This window comes from Ochotona curzoniae, unplaced genomic scaffold (assembly GCF_017591425.1).
Source record: "Ochotona curzoniae isolate NIBS_2020 unplaced genomic scaffold, NIBS_Ocur_1.0 contig_43, whole genome shotgun sequence".
Classification (NCBI taxonomy): domain Eukaryota; kingdom Metazoa; phylum Chordata; class Mammalia; order Lagomorpha; family Ochotonidae; genus Ochotona; species Ochotona curzoniae.
The window spans coordinates 1,777,093-1,803,187 of NW_024466218.1; the positions used below are offsets into that span (position 1 = coordinate 1,777,093).

The window sequence follows — 26,095 nt, forward strand, 5'->3', positions numbered from 1 at the left end:
CCTACATTAAAGAGTAAACTACCATAAAAATGAAAAAAATGAGAGAAAGCTCTTTTTCTTTCAGGGCTCAAGTTCACCAGACAGAAACCCCAAGGAAGGCGGAGAACTTACTTGGCATTAAAAAAAAAAGAAAAGAAGAAGCAAAGAAAAATGAAATCCTTTTCAACTATCCCAAGATTTGTTACCATGATCAAAGTAATTATTAATGAGAAACAACCTATGCTAACTTCCAGACATGGTTATTAATAGTATTTGGTCTCACCTCATTAAAACATATGAACCTTTAATTTTTCTAGGTATCAGAAAAACATTTATTAGAAGCACAATGAGATTAAAACCAGAGAGGAGGAAAATAAAGATTAGATTTATGTGAAGGCAGGATACATTTTAAGCCGAGAGAAACCATAGGTGACTTTTAACAAATGCCTACATTTTACAGAAGAAATAAAAGAACAAAATTAGAACAAAAATTGGCATAAATATGAAGTTCATGGAAAGCAATGGGAAGAATGCAACCAAAACGTAACAGGGACATAAATGTCCCCAACATCAGTCTTAGCTTTGTCATACAAATGATTTCCTGTGGCCCTATGAAATTCCTGCTCATCCTCATCTTATATATGTACATATTTTACTTGAAAGGCCAAGAAACAGAGATTGTCCATCTGCTGATGCACTCCTCAAATGGCCTCAACAGCTGGAGGCAGGGGTAGGCGGAAAGCAGAAGCAGAACTCCATCTGGGTCGCCCTCATGCATGGCAGGGACCTAAGTACTTGAACCATCGCCTCCTGTCTCCCATGGTGTGCACCAGCAGGAGCTGGAATTGGAAATGGAGCCAGGACTTCAATCCAAACACTCCAATGTGAGATGCAGGGGCTGCAAGTAGTGTCTTAACTACCATTCCAAACTCCTCTCCCAAGCCCCATTTACTAGGTGAAGACCCTGACACTCACAGAGAACAGACCTCTTGCGCAAGGCATGCAGTTACCACAAGGGAAGAGTCAGAACCAAAATCTAGGTTTACTGACTCCCATGCCCAGCTTCCTTTGCCAACACTTGGCTGACCCTCAGCGGTGGTCTTTGCTTAACCCTAGAGATATCAACTTGATTTAGTAGCTCTCAACTCTGGTTTCACACCCAGAGTCTTGTGACAAGTCAAAAACAACAATTTTTGTATCCTGTTTCATAACCATCAAATAGGAATTTTGTAGCCATCAAATAGGAATTTTGTAGGATAAGGTCTGGTATTAGAATTTTTTTAAATGTTATAATTCTTATATAAATGTTAAAACCTTGATTATTTCTATATTTATAGCCTGAGTAAAAGTGTCCATAAAACTGCCAAACTGCCCAGAACCAGTGCATACCATTGAAGAAACAAGCCCAATCTTGGTAACACCAGATTTTATTTTGATTGTCTCTGTCACAGTGAATATTGTTGACTGCACTGTTTTACAACCCTAGCAGCAGTGAAAGAAGGTTCCAGTTCCTTCTTGGTTTTGTTATTATCTTTTTTTTAATGGTAACAATTCTAGGGTGGATAAACCAGCATCTCCCTCTGGCTCTTGCTCGCATTTCCCTGATGAACAATGATGTTGAGCATCCTTCCCTGGGCTTCCTGGGAACTGAGTCCACTTCTGCTTTCTGTAGTTCCTCCCAGACTAGCACTGAACAGCGTTGGGGGTCTCTGTCTCCTCATTTGCAGGAGTTCTGCCTTTCTGAGGTTCTGACCTCAGCTCCTTAGCCTCTCATCTCACACAAATTCCAAGTCTAACCATCGTCTTCAGGGGAACTCTGGCATGTGCGTGTGTGCAAGGACTGGCCTTCCAGCAAGACTGTGTCCTCTAAAGGCCCAACACTGTACGAGTTCTCACATTACCTTCGTGGATTTGGCCCACAGCCTTCTGCACTACTGCAGAACTCAGCAAACATCTCAGGTAAAAACGGGCTTGCCTTTGGGACTCCACACTTCCCAACTCACCAAGGCAGTTCCACATGGCTGCCAGGAGCTCTGCTAGTTTATTTTTCCCTCAAGATCTCCTCTTCTTGGCCCCCAAATCAGAAAGTATCTTCCCTGCATCCCCACCCTCTTACCATAAGTTTATACCTAGGAAGGGTTCTTCCCTCTCTGCAAATTTACATAATTTTATTATAATGGCTTTTAGAATGCATAAATTTCTTTGAAAATATTTATACAACCTATTTCTCCCTATGATTGTTTCAACTGAAAGGTGGGTACAATATTCTACTCTGAAATGCAAAGCTTCTTTTTAAAACATAAATGAGAATATGAGACCAGAAAGGTGGCCTAAGCCATTGGTTTTCAAACCAGGCCTGACTAACCCTACCTCCCTAGAATCATTGGCTGCCGTGGTGAGGCAAGGTGGGAGGTTTTATTTGACTTCTTTTGGGCCTCTCTTTCATCAGTGATAATCTTACTAACTCATCACTACAATTATAATGAACTGTCTCTTACACCACAGTCTAGATTTCTGTATATGACAAGCCTAAGGCAACAACACTTGGAGGCAGACACAGGGTTCTGGCTATAACGCAATTCAAGAAGACCGGGTGGTACAGAGCAAAGTACCTGAGACACCACCTGCTGTCCCCAGAGTGTGCTTCAGCAGGAAGCTGGACAGGAAGCAGAGCATCTGGGATCTGAACCAGGCACTAAGATATGGGATGTGGATGTCCCAAGTGGCTAGCTCCCAGACTTACTTCTAGCCTGTTAGGTTTCTGCCTCTTACTTTTAAACTTTTGTCCTACATATGAAGAAGGGTATTGGCCTCCAAAGGTGAGCAGTACATTGAGCTTCTGGACAAGAAAAGTCTGTGGCCAAGGTGTTCCTATTTTCTAAACTTCTTGATTCCATCACAGCGTAACTCTACTCTCTGCAGGCTATGTTTTTAAAAATGAGATGAATTTGAACTCAATGAAGCTTTGAATAAAGCATCCTAACTAGGCCATGATATTTTCTCACCTCCTTTTAATATAATACTGACATTAAATCACACTACTGTTAGTAATTGCAGAGGTGAAAGAATTGATTTGCTCAAAGATGCACATCGTAACCACAGAGCCTGACATTTGGCAAAAAAAAGTCCTTTGTGGCTTGTGACCCACCTCTGTCCTGCAGCCCAGTAATGCCCAACAAAGGCCTCTGCTGGAAGCAACGATCCTTCCACATGCAGCCCAACTAAACTCCTAGTTCGAGCCTCACCACACTCTGTTCTAGGTGGTCACATAGTGATAGCAGAAATGCACAGAGCTCACACAAGATTCAATCAGCCAGCTCTTGAATGACCGACACACATACACACACACCACAGGGACTTTCCAGCTCCTCCCATGCAGCCTGCAGCCCTTACCACACACTGTCAGTGGCTGACCCCTGCCCCAGCTGCATGGGCTGAGTGGTGTCCCCCCAGACTCACAGGCTGATGCCCTGACCCCCAGCGTGCTGGTGTATGCAGATAGGGCCTCGGGTGGGGGTGGTGAGCATTAAAGGAGCCGTAAGTGCAGGGATGAGGTTGGGGCTGAATCTCGTTCACTGAGCCCACACCCAGGCTCAGACAACTCTCAAGCTTCCTGTACAGACCATTTCGGCCTCCCCTGGGGAGAGCTGAGGTCTGGGCACGTACACTCAGCGTCACAGGTGCAAGCCCCATGCAGAACCGAATGGCACCTGTGCTGAGTCTAAAGGACAGATGAGCATTACCAGGTGACTGGAATGGAATGAAGAAGTTGAACGAGGGAGGTGTCACTGGGCCTTACCTGATTGCCAAGTGTGGGGCAGGGCATGCCAACTATTTGAAACAAAGTAAAACTGAAAAGGGTGAAAAAGCCTAGAAACCCCTTTCTCCAAGACTTAGTGTGTTTATCTGAAAGGGATGTGATGTAGCAAGCTAATCCCTGCCTGTGGTGTCAATACCCCATGCTATGTTGGATGGAATCCTGGTTTCTCTACTTCTGATTCAGCTAACGTGCCTGGGAAAGCACTGGAGGATGGTCAAAGTGCTTGGGCCTCTGCACCCATGTGGGAAACTAGCAAGAAGCTCCTGGCACGGGGCTCTTGCCTGGCCCAGCCCTGCCTGTTGTGACCATTTGAGGACTGAACCGAAGATCTCTTTCTCTATCCCTCCTCCTCTCTCTGTAACTTTGCCTTTTAAATAAATAAATAAAAACTGACACTGTCTCAATTCCTCACAAGCCCAGTGGAAAGCTACAATCTTCTTGCCAAGGACTCATCCTACAATTTTCAGGGCTGAGGCTTCTTTTCACTTTCCTTTAAAAAAAAGTTTAGCCTGGCAGCTACAGTCCTCACCTTGGTTACACTGGGATCCCATATGGGCACCAGTTCATGTCCCAGCTGCTCCACTTCCCTTCCAGCTCCCTGCTTGAGGCCTGGGAAAGCAGTCAAAGATGGCCCAAAGCCTTGAGTTTCTGCGCCAGCATGGAAGATCCAGAAGTTCCAGGCTCCTGGCTTCAGATCGGCTCAGCTCTGGTTGTTATGGGCATTTGGGGAATGAACCAGCAAATGGAAGATATTTCTCTTGGTCTATTCTTCTTTCTGTAACATCTGACTTTCCAATAAAAATAAATCTTTAAAAAAAGTTTAGCACTTTCAAAATGTTAGATAAAATGATAAATCAAGTCCCTTGAATTCCTTGCACAACTTTCAAAAGTATCTCAAAACCTATGGTGCTACCTGAATCCCGTCGTGTTCAACCTCTCTTGACATCAGGATGGCAAAATGGAACATGGAAGAGGCAAAGGCTGTCCACAGACGCTGGCCAGCAGCTCTGCAAGTGCGGCTGAAGCCGAAGGCAGATGGGCAGCCCTGGACACTCTCTCTGCAAAGCAGGTGCTTACTCTCTCGGGCCTACAACAGCTCACACCTGCTGCTGAGCACACAGCCTCCAATACAGTTCTGTCAACATATCTGTGATGTTTGCACAATCATTTCCATGGTATAACTTGTACTTATTAGTTTTATTTGCGTGTGTGTGTGAGAGAGAGAGAGAGAGAGAGAGAGAGAGAGAGAGATGCACTATCCATTGCTTTGTTCATTCACAGCTGGGCCAGGTCAAGCCTAGAACTCCGCTAAGGTCTCCCATATGGGTGGCAGAGACCCGAAGACTGTTCTCTCCCAGGATGTGCATTAGCAAGAACCTGAAATTCAGAGAAGAGCTGGGTCTTGAGCTTAGCACTCCAACACGGGATGCTGGTGACCAAGTGCCATCTTAACCTCTGTTCCAAATGCCACCAGATTAGTTCCCTCTTACAGGTGAGAAAGCTAACACCAAGTGCCCTTCTGAAGGCCACACTGCTGCAGAGTGTGATGGGTTGCCCAGAGGTGCGGAACCTAGCCCTCACTGTCACTTCTCTGGCTGACATGACTCTTACCCTTAATCTTTGACTGGTCCATCGGCTACTGCACTACAGGCCAAACATAACTATGCAGACAACACACAAAGACCCAGACAAGCAGCAACAGCCAGTGGTGAGGCAGGAAAGATACAAGAACAGAGGCATGCCTGTCCCTGTGCAATAGGCCCCAGCTCTACCCAGGGTCAAACAAGAAGACAAATGCAGAAATGGAGTCAGAGAGACCCTGTTCCCCACAATCTTCACTGCAACTTGCAATAATACAGAGAAATGGCAAACTTTAACATTTGCTCATGTCCATGTGGTTCTGAGGAATTAGCTGCCAACTTAGAAAACTTCAAGCCATATATCTAACTATTTTGGAATCAAATAAACAGTACAACCTATTTGTACTTAACTGGCCTTGAAGTCAGTCTTCTTATGTATCAACAAAAACAGGAGAAAGCTAACTTTAAGGAACAAACGTGTCTGTGCAGTGTGCCAGTATAGTCAAGAAGGGGGAAATGCAAATTTTCTGCAAGAAAGGAGAGAAATGATAAATAGGGAAAAACATGAATGACTACTCAGCCTTTCAGTAAGTTCCACTTTCAGGGATAAGACAGAAAAGCAAGTCTGAGAAGGCAAGAGGGTGCCAGGCCACTAAGACAGTCCTAAGGCCCAATGTGATGGGGTAGTTATTTTCCCAAAACTGTACACCATCGATATGCATGAAAACCTCTTCAAACCTGCATGCCATTCTTTCCCATCCCTCATGCACCAAAACTCAGCTTTCCCACCATAAAAGTCTGCTTGCTCAGGAGCTGCCTCATTTGATGAGCTCTGGCTATGGCACGTTCCTGTGACACAGGCTCCTGCTCAGTCCTACCCACAGTCTGGCCTGCGGGGTGGGCATGTGCAGAAAACAGAGGGCACGCTGCTCACTGCCCTTTGCTAGGATGCAGACAGAGAGACTTACAGGGAAAAGGCAAGCAGTACATTGAATGGTTCAAGAAGAACACAGCTGTTCTTTGACCTCAGGCAGGGCTTCTGTCCCGATGGGACCACAGGGACTTACAGATCGCCCATGGAAAATGCACTGAACGTACTGACCTATGGATCTTCCCAGTTGAGCACACAGCCCACTGCTGAGAGCCTGCTGTCTCCCTGGGGGCTGCGCTGGCTACCACCACCCTGCACCTAAGGGAGGGAAGGATCATGTAGAACTGACCCAGGAAGACAGTCACAGTGAACATGTGAAGTCTCCACGAAATTTTGATTGCTTCTGCGTCATTGCAAAGTCAAAAGAAAACTGGTGGAGCCACCCAAGGTGGAGGACTCTACAAGTGCATCACAAGAGTGGTGGGGATGCTGGAAAGGAATTTACGAGACTCAGACAACATCAGCCTTTCTTCCATCTCTAACGTAAGCAAAGCAGTGGGGGTGCAGAACAAGGTCCGTTTCTTTAAACGTGCACTCAACACTCATTCTACCCTAAGGTGGGCCAAGATGAATTCATCCTAACCTTTTTGGGCAGATCTTAAAAACAGGTCTAATTAACGGACCTTTATGTTGCAAACATGACTTGAATTGTTATTTTAAAGGATCTGGGATAGCAACAGCACCCGTAGAAACCAGATTAATTCAGGGTATCTCCTCAGTAAATGAACTTAAAAAAAAAAAAGTACAAAAAAAGCACATTCATTCAGGTCAAAAGTTGTGAAAGCCAGAATTGCTAGCATAGTTTTTGCAACACAGAACATTGTGATTATCAGTGGCACTAAAAATAGCCCAGGAAAAATTAAGACCACATAACTGGAAACAAGCGAAATAGCAACCTTATCCAAAACAACAAAATGTCCATTCGTGTCACTCACTTCGCTATGAATTATTTTTGACAAGATGTTTTCTGGCATCCAAAGCTGTCTCTTTTTATGTATCCTCTGGGAAAACTTTGTTCATAAACAAATAACTCCCAGATAACCAATTTCTTAGTTGACAGTTTCCACCCAGCTCTGCCCTAACTGTGGCGCCCTAACTTGTCACTTCGTGTTCCTGTCGCCTCATCAGTGATGTCACGGAAAGACAGCGACACACAGTCATTACTGCCAAGCCAGAGACTGCAAAGGAAATTATGCCACTCCAGGTTTTAATTTTCCATGAGAAATTATTCTCATTGCCATAGCTACTTCCACAGTCAGCAGGAGAATGATTTAATGAGGATATAGTCATAATTATACTTACAAAGTGCCTTTTAAAAAAATTTTATTGGAAAGTCAGATCTACACAGAGAAAGAGAGACAGAGCGAAAAATCTTCCATCTGTTGATTCACTCCCCAAGTGGCCACAATGGCCGGAGCTGAGCTGATTTGAAGCCAGCAGCCAACAGCCAGCAGCTTCCCTGGGGTCTCCATGAAGATGCAGGGTCCCAAGGCTTTTGGTCATCCCATATTGCCCTCTCAGGGCACAAGCAGGGAGCTGGATGGGAAGTGGAACAGCTGGGACATGAACCAGCACCCATATGGGATCCCAGGTGAGCAAGGCAAGGATTTAGCCACAGGCCATTGAACTGGACCCTATAAAGTGCATTCTTTGAACAGAAAATTTGCTTTAGTTTGCTTTGATCAAGCCCATTCCAGAACACATGAAGGTGCTGAGTAACAAGCAAAGGAAGAAACGAGCAGGGATAGAAAGTTCTAAGTTGTGAGCTGTATCCTCAGGTAAGCTTCGACATGTGATGGGAAAGAGGCAAGGAAACAAATGCACTCAGAGGCTGAGATGCGTCATCTGGGACCAGATGTGGCAGCCATCTCCTTTCTGGAATCAACTGCCGTCTAGGAGGCAGAGGCAGAAAGCCACAGGGTTTCCGCTCAAAACACAGTGACGATGATGGTGAGAATGACAGGGACAGGAACAAGCAGTACAGGGGAACAGAACGCAGAGCAGAAGGGAAGAACCAAGCACTCAGCAGACTCGACCTGGTGCAAGTGGGGAGCAACGGGCGCTGTAACTGTGCGCCCCGGATTTCCTCCGTCATGGGTTCTTCAGAGGTGTGTGCATGCCCACGCATAGGTGCCAGAGTCCCAAGAACTCCAATCATGGATTCTGGAAGTTTTACTGGTCATATCCTTGAACGTTAAGCATACAGTTCAATATTAAGTGCTGGAACGTCCCTACAAACTTATATCAGAAGATTTAGGTGGGAGCAGGTACGTTTGGCTCGGGGTGAAGATGCCTGCATCCCACACCATTCCAGCTTCCTGCTGTGTGTATCCCAAGAGGCACTGGCCACAGCCTGAGTGACTGAAACCCTGTCACCTGCAATGGGGACCTGGACTGAGTTCCCACCTCCCAGCTTCTGCCTGACCCAGTGCTGGCCTTCTGTCAAACAAATAAACAAAACTTAAAAAAACTTTTTAAAAGTAGATTTAGAGGGCCCGGCACGGTGGCGCAGTGGTTAAGGTCCTCGCCTTGCACGCCTGGGAGGCGCCAGTTCTAATCCCAGCAGCCCCGCTTCCCTTCCAGCTCCCTGCCTGTGGCCCAGGAAGGCAGTCGAGGATGGCCCAAGGCTTTGGGACCCTGCACCCACGTGGGAGACCCGAAGGAGGCTCCTGGCTTCGGATCGGCATAGTATCGGCCGGCCGTTGCGCTCACTTGGGGAGTGAATCATCGGACGGAAGATCTTCCTCTCTGTCTCTCCTCTCTGTATATCCGCCTTTCCAATAAAAAAATAAATCTTAAAAAAAAAAGTAGATTTAGAGTAAAATTTATTCTTTAGCAGTCAGGAAATCTTTGATTCCACACTCAGCTTTAAAAAAAAATAAAATTCCACCAGAAATAGTAAGAATTTTGCTGATGGTCTTAAGACGTTTTAAAAATCCAAACATCAAATCCGAATAGCATCTGTTGATAAGGCTTCTACTAGTTCATGCAAGTTTAACTTCTGCTAATAAAAATGACAGTACAGCATACAAGTTCAATATGTCACTTGAAAAAAAAAAAAAAGAACAGTTAAAAAGCAGTTTAAAAGCTCAGCCTTGACCTTCCTGTGAGCTCCTGAGATCTGGCAGAACAGCTCAAGGGACACACAGCTGAAACAGACATGTTCCCATGAAGGGTTTCTCAGAAAAGGAACAAGTCCTCGTAAGAGGTTGAAATTTCCTAGTCAGATCTTCTGGGCTCTAGAAAGAGACTCCCCAAAGTCCCACCATCCAGGACAGTGGTCCTATTGCTGGGATGACAGCAGGGCAGAGGCGCGGGGCTAGGACAGAATCACAGCACAGCCAGCAGGGTCATCTCCGTGGAAACCAGCAGACACATTTTCACAGGCGCAGCAACTGTCTGGCATCAATGACTCTTTGTACAGGTTCACAAACCTTCTGAACAGTGCATCCATGGCTCCTCTATTAGACAACAGCTGATTGTATATGCCGGGAGAGACCTTGTTCTCACGCAGGCTGAATTCTGAACAGCATCTAGAGCAGGCAACCCAATCCTAAACTCACTATTGGGAAACCACTGACCTTTTTGTTTTTCCTCTTTTTAATTTTATTTCTGATGATTTTTACATACTTGATTACGGTGCAATGGGTCAATGGCTACAGGAAAGTGGGTGAGACCAATGTTTCCATATTCTCTCTTTTTTTTCCCTTCCTGTATCTGGAGGAACGGGAGCGATAAAGGGTGAAGCCATACTCAGCCTCCCAAATATCCCAGGGTCCCTGATGTTGGGCATGCTCTGAGGGTCCTGCTCACATGTTTTTGATAGTTCAACAGTTCTCAAGTGCTACCAATCTCATCACTCCAAGCACAATGAAAACTCTCCAGAATCTACTGGCTGACACAGTGGTCCTTAGCATCTCCATTTGCCCAGATTTTCACTGCCAAAACATGGCTGGGGTAGTTGATCAACTGGTTCTGTCCACTGTTCTATATTATAATACCAGGTGTCCTCTGCATGGCCTAATGTACTGCCATATTCTCCATGTGCAACTGGATACTCTGGCCATTGTTCCATCTAAACCCTGAGAAGGCCCAGCTCTGACATCTGCATTCCACACACTGACCTATTTTGTGACAGTCCTGCCAACTTCTGGCTTCTGTGTACTATTTAGTATGATATTTGTTTACAGATAAGAAAACTGACTCACATGCCTAGAAAGGGGTAGAGCTTGGACTCAAAATTAAATCTTGAAGCATGTTTTTGGCCTAGTAGTTAAAAACAAACAAACAAACAAAAAATCCAGCCCACTATGGTAGTGCCTAGGGTCACTTCTGGGCTCTGGCTCTATCCCAGTTTCCTACCTATGTGAATCCCAGGAGTGGGCAGGTGAGGGCTTGGGTAATTGAGTTGTTGCCCCATAGGGAACACAAAGGAACTAGATTGGGTTCTAGGCTCCAGGCTTCAGCAGAGGATCGTGCTGACTGTTGCGGGCCTGTGGCAAGTGAATCACAACTCAGGTACTCTCTGTGCCTCAAATTACACAGAAAATTTATATTGATTTAGGTCCAAGCATCCACATGATGCCATATTTGCAGAGTATGTCAGCAGTCCTCTGCTACTCTATCTTACTCATTCTGCTTTGAAACAATTAGAAACCCAATTCCAGTATTTTCCAATCTCACATTATTTCTTCCTTGGTCCCTGACTCCTTGCCTCACTCCTGTACCCATAACACACTACAGATATGAGGACTCACCTGAGAGGGTTTATAAAATTTATTTAATTCTTTTTTTAAAAAAAAAGCTTTATTTATTTTTGTTGGAAAAGCAGATCAGATTTACAGAGAGACAGAGAGACAAAGATCTTCTAACCACTAGTTCATTCCTTAAATGGTCACAATGGCCAGAACTGAGCCAATCTGAAGCTAGGAGCCAGGAGTTTCTTCAGAGTTTCCCACACAGATGCAGGGTCCCAAGACTTTGGACCATCCTCTATTGCTTTCTCAGGCCACAAGCAGGAAGCTGCATGGGAAGTGGAGCAGCCAAAACAAACTGGTAGCCATACGGATCCTGGCATATGCAAGGTGAGGACTTAGCCATTGAGCAATCACACTGGACCCTGAAATTTACTTCAAGTTTTAAGAAGCAGAGGGACAGACTGGCTCTGTAGTATAGCAAGCGAAGCCTCCCCTGTAGTGCCAGTATCCCATGAGTACTGGATTGAGTCCTTCCTGCTGCACTTCTGATTCAGCTTCCTGTTAATTCGCCTGGAAAAAGCAGCACAAAATGGCTCAAGTGCTTCAGCCCCTGTGTCCACGTGGGAGACCCAGAAGAAGCTCCTGTCTCCTAGGCTTTGACCGACCCAGTTCTAGCCATTATAGCCATTTAGGAGAGTAAATGGTGGTAGATCAATTTCTTTCTCTCTCTCTCCCTTTTGATCTTCATAATTCTGCCTTTCAAATAAAAATAAATAAATCTTAAAAAAAAAAAAAAGGAGCAGAAAGACAGACAGTACTTCCACTTACTGGCTTACTCCCCAGACATCTGCAATGCCTGGGACAAGTGGGAGCTGAAACCAGGCCTGCCCCATGTGTGGCAGAGGCCCTGAGCCATCACTGCTGCTTTCCAGGGCTGACAATGGGAGAAATCTCGAATCAGGAACTAGGTGGGAACTGAACCCGAGTAATCTGATAATGGAATATGGGCATCCTAATCTACTTCTTACCCACCAGGCTAAAAGCCCGCAGTGCCATCATAGATTAAGTCTTGATTGTCAAACCCAGGTTCCCTACTTAATTCAGTCTATTAATGAATTTTTAAGTCTGGCAAATGCTTCATTAAGCAGACATTAATAATGGATGCTACAGTTTCCAACAGATTATTATATAATCATTACATAACGCTGCAGCTCAACGTGACACTGTCACGTCTGTCAGAGCACATTAGAATTCTAACACTTCTGAGCCATCTTCAGATCCCTTCCTGCTGACACCTCATCCATCTGGGCTGCTAGAACAAAATACCACAGCCTGGGTGGCTTATCACCCGCAGAAACGTGTTCCTCACAGTTCTGGGGGTTGGGCCGTTCATGGCCATGGCGCCTAAGGCTCTGCAATGGCTGCAAGCATTGATGAAGGCTGACTGCTCCTGGCAGGTGCCTCCTCACCCGAGTCCACCAGGTGGAGGCAGCAAGGCAGCTGTTTGGACCTTCTCCTATGAGGACACTAATCCTATTCCTGAGGGTGCTACCTTCACCTCCCAAAGGCCCTTAGGAGGTAGGACTGCAACAGACCACGGTGGGGGGGCGGGGGGAGGACAGAAGCATCAGTGATCACAGTGGAGCACTGAGCACCTCTCTTCTTCCTTTCTGTCCGCTGGGACCGCAGCGGCTCCATGGTGCACTTCCTGGAGAGGAGCCACTCCCATCCTGCCAGTCTGCAAGGCCTTTGTGTTCAGTCTAGAGCCACTTCCCATCCGCCTTCTGAGCACTGCAGAAACATGTCTGTCTCCCATTTCCTTACACTTCTCAGTGTAGACTGCCCTTGCTCCTACTTTCAGACAAGCCCAATCCTTTCAGCAAAGGCTCTCTGCACTAGATCTGGCTCTCCCCTTGCCGACCACCAATCACCACCTTCCACTCATTTTTTTTTTTAAGTATTTACTACTTAGCTTTGATTGCCCTCACCATTGTCCTTTACTATGACTCCCTGTGCCTGCAGACTGTGCCCTCAAAGGCTAGCAGTGCCCTTGCTTTAGCCACTTTTCAATCTGGATCTCTTTGACGGCCTGCTGGTGTTTTTGCATGACTTCTTAAGATCCTTCCTTGGGCATCCCACACTGAACCGTGCTGGTTCTCCCTCTACCTCTTGGTGGCTGCCTCTCTCTCCTGCTCATTGCTGAACACTGCATCCATATACCTCCCACTCTAAGCCCTCAAGGGCTCCCTGCATATCCTTTGACAATCTTTGCGAGCAGCTATTGATTCATTTTCCTGAATTCTGTAGGCAAAGTCCAAATGGATAAAGATTCAGATTCTCTCCTCCATTCCACCCTACAATTCCAACACTAAACAATTCCACTGCAATATTGCATCACTACACATCTTGCATGCTTTTACTCGTCAGGTTCCTTTGTCTACCTGTCATGCCAGAGCTCACCCATGTCTCTAACTACAAACCTTCAGGCCCTTTGTGGTATTCCCTACCCATCACCCCCTGTGCTCACCTCCAGGTGTTCTAACATGATCTCCTTGTTATCTCACTCTTTCATTGTGCCACACAGTTATATGTTAAAATATATGTTCCTTTACCGTCAAGTGTAGTTTGATCTTTTCATCTCCACTTTCACTGCCTTGCTGTACCTCAGTTCTGAACAGGCACACTCTTCTCCTCTGACCAAGGTTATATATCAAGGTTCCCTACCTGTTCATCTTTCCTTGGAAGACTTGCCACCTGTCCTGGAAGGCTCCTTTTTATCCTCCTACCCTTTCCTGGCAACATCGGCTGTAAGGGCTGCCTCATCCAGGCATGGAGCTCAGGCCAGCTCAAGTCAGAACCACGCAGCTCAGCATCTGCCTCTAGCAGCCTCACCTTCGTGGCTCTGACCCTCTCTGCTGGACTGTAATACGCAGAAAGGCAGGCATGTGGTCCAGTGGAGAAGATACCAGTTAGGATGCCAAGAACCACATCAGGGCATCTGGGGTAACCTCCTGGCTCCCAATTCCAGGTTCCTGCGAGGGCACGCTTGGGAGACAGTGATGACTGATCAAGTAATCAGGTTCCTGTCACACATGGGAGACCCACATGGAGTTTCCAGTTCCTAGCACTGGCCTGGCTCAGTCCTGACCATGGTAGGTATTTGGGCAGTGAAACTGTGGATGGGTGCATTCTCCCTCCCTCTCTCTCTCTCTCTCTCTCTCTCTCTCTCTCTCTCTCTCTCTGATTAATAACTAAACAAAAATGATTTTGAAAAGCTTGACTGACTGGTAGAATTAAATCCCAAAAGATCATTCAAAGAGACCCATATTAAGATACTTCTAATATTACACGAATTTTAGGAACCTGGTATATAACTTGAATCTCATGGAGTTGCCAGGTGTTTGAAGCCAGAGGGAAATTATGACACAGCTTTAGGAAGGGAACAAGGAAAAGGCAAGCAAGGCAACCAGATCACAGTACTGACAGAGGTGGCTGGTCACTCTCGCGTGTCAACCCTTTCCTAGTCTCGGCCCTGTGCACGTGCAAGATCCAGAAGTCACTAAAATGAAGATCAGAAACAAAGGAAATCAAATCAAGAGACTTGATGTTAGCCAGCTAAAGAAAAAATTCTTTTTCCAGGGCCATAAAAGGAATGGACTAAGACTATTGTTGTCTGGGCTGTTACTGTCCTCAGGACATGGAGTGGTGGCAGCAGCTGTGACATTAGCTTTCAGGGAAGATATTCTTACAGAGACCCCTGTGAGAGGGAACAAATGCTGGAATCTCAGGACCTACCGCTAGGAATGCTTCTCCTCCCCCCAGCTTGTTCTCAACATAAACTCACTCCTGCCTCAAGGAAGAGACAGGCAGTACTTGACGCAAGAGGAATTCCCATCTGAGGACTGAACTCAGCTGGATAAACCCCACCAGAAGAAAAACAGAACCCCAGACCCTCATGCAGGCACACTTTCCCCCGCACTGGGTGCTTTACATTCCAAGTGGAATGGGCTCTAAAGGCTTGGTGAATATGCAGTTAGAGCTCACATGCCCAGAGTCACCAAAACGAAGAGGACTATATTCTAAAAAAAAAAAAAAAAATCAAAGGGGGCTGTGAAATTGTTTCATATTTTCAGCATTTTAGACCATATCTACCTAATAGTCCCAGAGAAGAAAATAATAACAGTGCTAACAGCATGAAATGGCATAGAAGGCTCAAGCCTCCCACTCCCCAGGCTAAGTGTATTAAACTGAGGCAGAGAGTGAGAAAGGTGAGGATGGGAGAAACACAGATGCCTCCTCAGAACCTGGAAGTGAAGAAGCTGCTGTGACAAGTTCTGGGGCAATCACTGAGATGGACTCCAGCCCCGTGAATGACCTTGTGCCCAGGAGCGTTAGAGCCTCTCCCAAGATCCAAATAATCCTCAGGCACCAATGGAATACCCTTCAGAGTCACTTCTGCATGTGTTGGCACCCAGCAGAGTCGCAGTGACATCAAAGGAAAAGCTGAAGTACTGGGCAGGATCATGTTGCATTTCAAATGCAGAGCATAGTGGTGGGTAGGTGGTCCAGAGAATGGATGACTGTTCTGCCACTGAGGATCACAGGGCTTATTTCCAAATATAAAAGAAAAAAGAGTGAGAGCAAAAGAGAAAAAGAACAAACACTGAATGTCAAAGAACCCTCAATGACCCATCTAATCCAATCCTCCACATATAGAAGGATTAGCATTAAACTAAAGCAGCTAATTACCAAACTTCCCTCTTCTGACATAACTACTGTGGAGAACATTATAAGCACATCTCAGTTTAAGAAGTGAAAAAATAAACAAAAAAGGTTCATTGGAAACAGTGGTCCAACTGGTAAAGCCATTCACAAAGGTAAGATTTTATCCTTCCAAATTCTAAAATGTAAGGATTAAGCATCGCTCTGAGCACTGTTACTGCACATCAGATTTCAGGAATCATTTGCATGTCAACAGAATCATCATTAGGCTTGTAAGGCAATCCAGTTCCCAGAGGACAAATACCATATGTTCTCTCTGACTTAAAAAAAAAATGACCACTGTGTAAGGTATTATATGTACATTAATATACATGAAACATACAAGGGAGACAAGCATATGGGATGTACAAGCGCTATGGAGTGTGTGTCTCTACTTTCAGATGAAAAGCAGGTCCCTCATATGAAACTGCTGGGGTCCGTGCAGTAGGTATGGATGACACGAAGGTGTGACGAGAACAGCTCCCTGCTTGGCAGGACCTGGGGAGCTTCCAGCTGTTTGGCAGGGCCCGGCGATTTCTCTCTGACCACCTTGACGCAGTCTCACCCCCTGTTTGCATGGACACTCAAGTATCCCACTAAGAATTCTGTAATCTATTGAGGCATTGTTTGCCCCTGTGAGATGGCTTTGGCAACTACTGTGAGCTTAAGAGTTAATATTATTGATGTCTTGGTGAGTGGGCCTTTAACTGCGCACAGGAGTACAATTAAACCCATGCCATTTCTGGACACCTTATTGTGTGCCTACCCATTGCCCTGAGATCGGGCCCAGACATATAGCATGCCTTCTGGGAAACGGCTTAACAAGAATTTCACAAACTAATGGAAGTGATGGGAGTATGAGCTGAAACTGCTATGGCAAAAATATAGTTGCTGTGACCTTAAAGGTTAACCTGTCCTTGCAACTCTTTAGAGCATAGAAAATGTAGCTGCTTTAGCTGCTTTCATAATCTTTTAACTAGAGGAAATATAGGATGATTCTATTAACATCACAGAGATATACTTTTGATTATTGTTTGATTGCTTATGAGGCGGTAGAGCCTGCAGTCGTAGGGGGATTTAATGTTTGAAACTTTTTGTCTTAGATCCTTATATTTTTTTCTCTTTTGATGTATTTCTCCCATTATGTGATAGATAAAGTTGTGAAAGTAAAATGTAGTAAGAATGTTTTACTAATTAGTAGGTAACCATCTGTGCCTTGGCCTTGGAGTTCTGACTATCACCTAGTGGTCACTTCTGAAGAATGAATAACGGCTTGCTTTAAAGAAACTGATTATAGTAACTTACAGAATTATCTTTAAGAGCACCTGGTTGACCATGAAGTAAAAATTGATTGAACATCTGTGCATGCTGTCTTAGTTCTAAAGTAAAAGATAAAAAATCAAACGTTTGTGCAGAAGCTTGAGAAGCGTTTTGAGTAAATAAAAAGGACAGTTTTTTCCTGAGCTGTTGTGAGAACGCACCAAACGTCTGTGTCTGTGTCTTTCTTTATCGCCGACTCCACGCACCCTTCCCGAGCTCCGAACTCAGCTGGAGCTGGACTCCGGCATGAAACTTTTAAAAATACCTCTAAAATAGGATACTAGATTTTCTACGTTTGCCTACCTTAAATGTCAGAGAGTTAAACTTGCAACTTGACTAAGGGACTGTACTACAGTGATGATGTGGGGGAAAACAGTGGGAGGGGGATTTGGGGAAGGAGGAGAGAGAGGGAAGGTTGAATCACTGCACCTACAAAACTGTACTATGGAAAATAATTTTTAGAATTCATGAATTTATTTTAAAAAGTCACCTACTATAAATGCAGAATGAAACAATTTTAATGAAAAGTTTTATAAAATAATTTATATGGTGGTGCAACCATCACCACAATCCAATTCTGGAACATTTTTGTTATCAAAAAAAGAAAAAAGTTCCTTTGAGCCTCTTAGCAGTCAATTTACTTACTTACTACTAAGTTATTTCTTTAAGAGGCAGAGACAGACAGACAGATGGACAAAGAGACAGCACCCCCATTCACTGGTTTACCTCCCACATGCCTGTAACAGGGCTGGGCTTCGCTGGAGCTGGGAATTCAGCCCACCTCTGCTGTTGAGCCCTGCGCTGCTCTCAGGGTGTGCATTAACAGGAAGCTAGTGTCAGGGGTCAGAAGCCAGACTGGATCTCAGACCCACACACTCTGATATAAGACACAGTCATCTCGGCCAGAGCCTTACGTGCTATGCCAAGAGCCTACCCCTGAAGTCAATACGATCCTTTTAGTTTATACAGAATCAGTAGTAATGGCTTTTTTCATCTCTAACAATTTATTTCTTAAGATGGAAGCTTACATTACTGGTGCATTTCTTCTTTTCTGACATGGGTGCTTACAATTATAAATTTCCCTCTAAGCCTTACTTCAGCTTCATCCATCAATTGTGGTATGTCATGTTTCTGTTTACTTTTGGCTCCAAATGTTTTAATAACCTTGTGATTTCTTCCTTGTCCCATGAACTACCGAGTATATTTAATTTTCATATAAATAGTGCTTCCTTAGGGCTTTTATTTTCTGTTTTGAATTTCAAATTTAACCCTGTTTGGTCAGAGAACATCCTTTACCTTATTTCAGTTTTAAAATGTCTGGAGGCTTGTTGGGTGACTTGGCACACCATCTCTCGTACACTATTCCACGTGTCCGTGAGAAGAACGTGTATTCTGAAGTCAGTTGATGGAGTGTTACACAATGATCAGTTAGACGTCAAGTTGGCTGATAACGTGCAAGTCGTCTTGACTTGTCCTTCTATACTTTGCTTTGAAACCTAGTTCTATCATCCGTCCAGAGTACACTGTTAAAATCTCCAGCTGCTACTATTCAACAGGCTAGCCCTTTTTTCTTTCATTTTTGCTTCATAACAGGTGGAGATATTGTTGTTACATATGTATACATTTAGAATTGTTATATATTCATTATATAACAATTGATATAATAGGGCCCGGCGGCAGCGTGGCCTAGCAGCCAAAGTCCTCGCCTTGAACGCATCAGGATCCCACATGGGCGCCAGTTCTAATCCCAGCAGCCCTGCTTCCCATCCAGCTCCCTGCTTGTGGCCTGGGAACAGCCCAAAGCCTTGGGACCCTGTACCCACATGGGAGACCCGGAAAGAAGTTCCTGGATCCTGGCTTTGGATTGGTGCAGCACCGGCCGTTGTGCTCACTTAGGGAGTGAATCACTGGACAGAAGATCTTCTTCTCTGTCTCTCCTCCTCTCTGTATATCTGACTTTGCAATAAAAATAAATATTTTAGCTTTTAAAAAGGTTTACTTATTTTTTAAAAAAAATTGATACAGTAACCCTTTTATAATTATTATTAAATTTCCTGCTTTGCTCTAGTAAGATTTCCTATTATAAAGTCAGATTTGTCTCTTGCAGGTTTCATGATTTTTCCTTTGTTTTTCAATATTTTCTCTTTGTCCTTCAACAGCTTGATTATAATGTGTCAAGGTACAGACTTTGTTTGTGTATCCTCCTTAAGACTAACTGAGCTTTCTGGCTCTATAAATTAATTTTTCTTTTTCAAATGTGGTACATTTTCAGTCATTGTTTTTAAGTATCTCTTCCCTCCCACTCTCCTTTCTGGGTTTTGCACATATGCTGATGTGCTTGATGGTCCCCATGCTTTTCAATCATTGAGAAGTCTTATTCTTTAGATTCATTCCTTTCTCTTGCTCTGCCTTCCAATTAACTTACTCTTTCTTCTAACTTCTAAAATACACTGCTGAGTCCCTCTAAAGAATTTCCATTTCAGTTACTGTACTTTTCAAATCCAGAATTTCCATTAAACAGTTTTTTTTAAAGATTTATTTATTTTTATGCAAAGTCAGATATAAAGGGGAGGAGAGACAGAGAGGAAGATCTTCCATTCACTGGTTCACTCCCCAAGTGACCGCAACGGCTGGTGCTGCACCGACCCAAAGCCAGGAGCCAGGAACTTCTTTCCGCGTCTCCCATGTGGGTACAGGGTCCCAAAGTTTTAGGTGGTCCTCCACTGCCTTCCCAGGCCACAGGCAGGGAGCTGGATGGGAAGTGGAGCCGCCAGGATTAGAACTGGCACCCACATGAGGTCCTGGCACATTCAAGGTAAGGACTTTAGCAGGCCGGCCATGGCGCTGGGACCATTAAAAATTTTCTACCTTGAGATTCTGCAGTGTCTTTCCTTTACTTCCTTCAATATGGTTTATTTCTCATCTCTGAATATACCTACATAGTTTTCTGATAGATTTTTTTCTATTTTTTTTTCTGTACAAGGGTCATATTTTGTTTCTCTAGATGTCTCTAATTTTTGTTGAATTCTGGGTATTTTAGACATTAAGTAGTATTAACTCTAAATTCTGACTTTTCTCTAAGAGTAGAAGTTGTGACTTTGCTTACTTAGTCATTTTGCCAACTAAGTCTATGAAATCTGCCTCCTCTATAAGCTACAGTTGCTGATGTCTTCAACTAAAACTTTTTTGTCTTGTGTTTTAGAGGTCATTTCTACATCTACATAGCTTAGTATTCTGGAAGAGGCTAATCTGAGGCTTTCTACAAACACCTTGAGCCAGAAGAGCTTCTCTCTGCTTCTATTTCTGTGCGTGGGCTGAGCTGCACATTCTAACCTCAGGCTGTTTTCAGGTCTGCCCAGCTTGCACTTTCTGCTGGCTCTCTCTTATCTCTTTTGGGTGTGCACATAGGCTCCAGCTAGGATATGTGGGTGTCTTGGACTTGTTCCATGTCTGTACTCAGGCGGAGAGACTTAGTTCAATCTGGGACATACAGAGTCATGACACCCTGGATGGCTGCCTCACTTACCAGAACGAGGTATAAGTCCCCGAACACTGTGCCATTGCCTGCTCCAAAAACACTGTAAATTCCAGCTAGCAGAGCTACTGGTCTCTCCTATTCATTTACCAACCAACTGACCAATCTGACAACTTCAGAGCAAGTCCCTTCTGGAAACAGCAAGAAAGCAGCTGGTTTTCACAGCCTTCTTTTCTCTGATTTAACTATGACACGGACAGAGTGGGGGAGCAGGGACTAGAAGCTATGATAAGTAACACCAAAACACTGATTCTGTCCCTACCTAAAGTTTCATAGTTTTCTGGAACAAATACTCCTTAACTTGTTGTATACATTAATTTGTTGTATACATTTGGTCAACTTTAAGAGAGTGAAATAGGTGGTTTTGACAGTATTTTTCCAGCCTTAAAATGTTTTTTCTACTTACTTATTTGAAATGTGGATTGACAGAAAAAGGAGGAGGGGAATGAGGTAGAGAACAGAAGGAGGGAGCGAGAGGGAGAGAGACAGAGATTGAGATCTTCTACCTTGTGGTTCACTTCCCAAATGCCTACAACAGTAAGGTTGGGCCAGGCTGAAGTCACTAGCCCAGAACTCCAGCCAGGTCCCCCACATGGGTGGCAGTAACCCAAGTCCTTGCTATTTCAACTCTGGTCATTGAGAGACACAATGGCCATCCTTACAATAGTCCCCTGGTCACTGGGTAGTTTTCCTTCATCACTTTAGACAAGCTGAGTCCTCTTGCACGAGTTACTTCAACTCCCACAATCCCCAGAAGAAAAATAAGAACTGTCTTAACCATGTATGAGCCCAGTTTCTTAGAGGTGGTGAAGCTGAAAGATTTGTTTGTTTGGTTTTTTGCAAACCTTTTATATTCAAATAGGTGAACTGAGGCTCAGGGATGCAAAGGGGTCTACTCAAGGACACAGCATCCTTCTGGAAAGGCAGGTAAAAAATGACATGCTGATACCACAGAAGGGAGGCCTCAAAAATTGGCACCTAAAAGAACAGGCTTAGAGCCAGTGACCAGAGGATCCAGCTTGCCGTTTTCCAGGCTCTGAGACCACAGACAAGAGGGTAGGACAGTTTCCTACCCTCTGCCCTCTCTTACCTTAGCAAAGAATCTCCAGGATGCATACTGTGCAGTGGCCACAAGGCTTCTTAGCTTCGCTGTACTTAACATGAGGAAGAATCCTAAAACTCCACTGCAAGGGAAAAAATATTCTTGTGTTACTAAGGCTGGTCTTCCTTTAGCCAACAGCAGATCAGTTTATGCTCCTCTTTCCTAATCCATGTCCAAGGACTACGCAAGCTCTCTCTCCTCTGTGTTTTCTATTGATTTCTGGGTAAAAATGAAAGATTAAGAAGAAAACCTTAAGGAGCTAAGATGAGAGCATTTTGTTAGAGTTAGAAAAGAGATATGGAAACCTGGAAGATCTCTAGCTATAAATTACACACACACACACACACACACAATGGAAAAACGGGCCATCACAGGGATACAACATGCTTATTTTCTACCCTGTGGTGCCAGCATCCCACATGGGAGTCGGTTTGTGTCCTGGCTGCTCCACTTCCCTTCTAGCTCTCTGTTTATGACCTGGGAAAGCAGTAGGGGACAGCCCAAAGCCTTGGCACCTGGCACCCGTGTGGGAAACCTGGAAGAAGCTCCTGGCTCCAGCTTCAGATTGGCTCAGCTTTGATCACTGCGGTAACTTAGGGAAAGAACCAGTGATGGAGGACCCTCTCTATCTTTCCTTCTCTCCCTCAGTAACATCTGCCTTTCAAATAAAATAGATCTTTTTTTTCTTTAATGGAAAAAAAACATCTCTTGTTCATCGGGGCTTGATGCTGGCCAAGACTGACCCCCTAGTTTATTTCAAGCAAAACAAAATGGTGAGAAAACACCTGCTTTACAGAAACTGACCAAATGAGAAGATGGGGTGTGGACTGGCTGGCAGCTCAGGTGGAGCATCCGAATGGAAGGTTCCACTCCAGCAATACATGCAGCTGAGGCAAAAAGTCCCCCAGGCCTAGCTGCCTTCCACAGAAGCTCTGCTTTGGAAAGATCTCTCCAATCATGTGTGTAGTTAAACTGCAAGATCACTGCGTGGGAGCCTATGGATGGGGCAGAGGTGGGGGCTACCCAGAGGTCTGGACCACAAGACCACAGGCACAGCAGTGCATGGGGTTGAGGGGCCAGTGCTGGGACCATTTCTCAGTGTCACTGTGTGGTCAGGGCCAGAGCAAAAGGAGCTGCCAACTCCTTCCTGGCCTTTGACAGCAGGACAAGTATAGGTGAGGCAGAGAAGCACAGTGAGACAAGCTGACTTTATCATGTGCAGCTGCTGGCATGAATTCGACTTCATAGAAAACAGAAGAGCTACAACTACAGCTGTTCTCCAAGCCTGAGAGGCAAGCACAGGAACCCCTGGGGTCTCCAGGGCCACACTGTACTCTGTCTCTTGCTAAAGGCAGCAATGCATGGCCTGTCTCCAGCTACTCCACCGAGCCAATCATGGTGCCCTGGTCAGAGTGGGTATTGCGTCGCTGTCAGGCTGAATCAAATCAAACACACCAAAAGTCAACTGGGACAGACATATATACCTCCACATCATTAGATTAGTTGATGGCTGTGTTCTCAGAGCACGACCAGAGCCACGTATTATGTTTCCCCTGTGCCTTGTTTAGCTGGCTGGGCCCCAGTGGCCTGTAAAGTTCATTCAGACGTTGAGATGCAGCCAGGGCAGAGCAGATGGCTATGGATTAAGACATCAAGTCTCACACTGGGAAAACTGCAGCCTCAGCCGATCAGGCCACAGGATCTGCAGAGCTATGCTTAGCTAAGCTCACTGACCCATGGAACCCTGTCTCCTTCTTCTGCTTCCGGTTCTGTATTCTGACAACTGTCCACACTGCCTCTTATGGAAATTAAGGATGTTCTGAATAGAAAGGTTGCCCACCCCAACTCTATGAACAAAGAAATTGAGGCACAGCTGAAATCCAAATCCATAACCCCTCACCATGGAAATGTGTTTTTGTTTTGTTTTTTTTAAAGATCAATTTATTTTTACTGGAAAGGCAGATTTTTCAGAGAAAAAGGTCTTCTACCTGCTGGTTCACTGCCCAAATGACCACAATGGCTGGAGCTGACCCAATCCAAAGCCAGGAGCCAGCAGCTTCATCCAGGTCTCCCACATGGGTGCAGGGGCCCAAGGCTTTGTGCCATCCTGCACTGCTTTCCCAGGCCACAAGCAGAGAGCTGGATGGGAAGTGGTGCAGCCAAGAGATGAACTGGTGCCCACATAGGATGACAGTACTTGCAGAAAGAGGATTAGCCAACTGAGCCAATGCGTCGGCTCCAGCCAACATGTTCTTGACCAGCTTGTCAAGGTGTCATACTCAGGTGGATGCTCAGGCTACCTGTGGCTGAAGCAGCACAAGCTCCGAGCTCCTCTTGGTGCCTTACACCTTTTCCATTCAGAGGTGTAAGCATCACAGCAACACAGGTGCTTGCACCACATCTCCACCTCCTCTGCTCTCTCCCCTCCTCTCTGCCTCCAGCCAGAGCAGCGCATGACTCCACATCCACCGGTGCTGTCAGTGCCAGCTTCAGGCAAGCGGGGAGTTGCTCCCAGCTCAGGCTCAGCACGGTTAAGTCAGCAAGTCAAAATTTACCAGGAAGTGAAATTGACTCAAATATAGGTTTCTGAATCTTTATGGTAAACTCCCCTCGCCCCAGACTTGTCATGTTGGCTTATGAGAAAGCTGCAGGTAGGGAGGGAAGCAGCAGGGCAGCCCACAGGCTGAGGATGTGCCACTCGGCTCTAATCACCAAGCGACTGTGGACATCTCCTCTGCACCCAGCTCACCTCTATTGCCAACCACCACAGCCTTGGCAAACAAGTGCACAAGCACCCAGCTATGATGCACTAAGGCTCCCACCATGGAACCGAAGCAGCAGGACTCACGACCCTGACATGGACTGGAAAGATGAATTCTGTCAGCGTTTGCCTGAAGCTTTCCTTACAGTGATAGATCAATCAGACTAAAGCTGACTCAGCAATACCATTTCCTTTCCTTCACCCTAACATACCTGAAGGATGTGACATGCCCCGTCAGAGACAGCACTCAGCTGTATTTCAGCCTTCCAACTATCAGAATCCCTGCTTCACAAGGTGTCATGTTACGTGCATGGGAAAGCAGTCTCTCACATAGCAATTGCTTGTGGTTTGACATTTTACGTACAGTCAATACAAGCAGACAGGAGCAACAGGTACCACCGGGTGTGATGTTCAGAACTTTGCAGATCTTACTTGAGACATACCACAGGCTTGTGTTGGTATCACTTTTCTGTTTCATGGATGATAATGGTGTGGAAGATCTGGGATAGCTTGCCCAGAGAACCACACAACAAGCAGCCAGCTAGCCTGAGATCTAATATTGGTCTATCTTTCCCACTACAGAATATAAGCTTTCAGACTGGCCACAGAAGCCGTTCCACTGCTTAGCATAATGATGCCACCCCAGGTGGGGATCACGGCTGAAAGGCAGGACTGTGTGTGTAACACAGCCATATGACTGGGCCACATCCTGGTTGTTCCTGGTCTAGACACCTTGGTGTCTAGACATCTTGGCTTGCTGGTATCCACAATCTGTTTGTCAAAGTCTCAGCATTCTGTTTGGAGTTTGCCTCTAGGAGCAACTAGGGAGCCAAAGAAAAAGGTAAGAGAGGCGGAATTCTGCGCTCTAGTCAGTGCAGAACTGCGTTAGTTTCACCTGCTCAATATGTTCCACTCCTGTAAGATGTGCCAGGAAGACAAAAAGGGAAGCCCAGCCCTTGAGCAGGTCTGAAGGTCACTGCCAGGGCCGAGGCACTTCTGTGGGTTGGGAGTCCCTGCAGAGCCCCAGTCCTGCTCCATATGCCTGTGTGTGTGTTCTGGCACAGCCCCTGGGAGTAGACACCTGTGCCCACCATTCGCACCTGCCCCACATTCACATCTCAGGTGACGGTGACCATGAACTCCACAGGGAAGAAGACACACACAGCAGCGAGTTCAAGATTACCTGGCACAGCAGCTGCCATGGAACCGGTAGAATGAGAGGAACGGGAAATCCAGGACGCTGAAGAGATCACCTGAGGGGACAGGGTGGGAGAAACAATGGCATCCTGCTCACACCAGGTTTTTCAGTGTTAAGAATTGAGCTCTCGGGCACTGAATTCACTCTGGTATGCCTAGGGATTCTGTAACTGACACTGCCTTATACTAACAAAAGTGCAATAATAATGACCATTTAGTGTTAGAGTGCCTTATGCAGGATCTGTTGTTAACAGTTTCATGTATTCATCTTTTTCAGTCTGTGAGGTTCTGTTATCTGTATTAAAAACAAAATGTTTGGTCTTGGTGTGATAGCCCAGCAGCTAAAATCCTCACCTTGCACACGCCAGGAGCCCATATGGGTGCCGGTTCTAATCCTGGCAGCCCTACTTCC

At 45.4% G+C, this 26,095-nt stretch overlaps 1 protein-coding gene across 1 annotated transcript in view; it reads right to left on the reverse strand.

Annotated features, from left to right (window-relative positions):
- Positions 1 to 26,095, reverse strand: part of TMEM241 (transmembrane protein 241) — a 111,468-nt gene that overhangs the window by 20,106 nt on the left and 65,267 nt on the right. Inside the window, exons 12-13 of the mRNA XM_040984795.1 lie at positions 25,670 to 25,739; positions 21,714 to 21,807 (exon numbers count right to left, since the gene is read on the reverse strand). Coding sequence (XP_040840729.1) covers positions 21,714 to 21,807; positions 25,670 to 25,739 — 164 coding nt within the window. The remainder of the gene's footprint in view (positions 1 to 21,713; positions 21,808 to 25,669; positions 25,740 to 26,095) is intronic.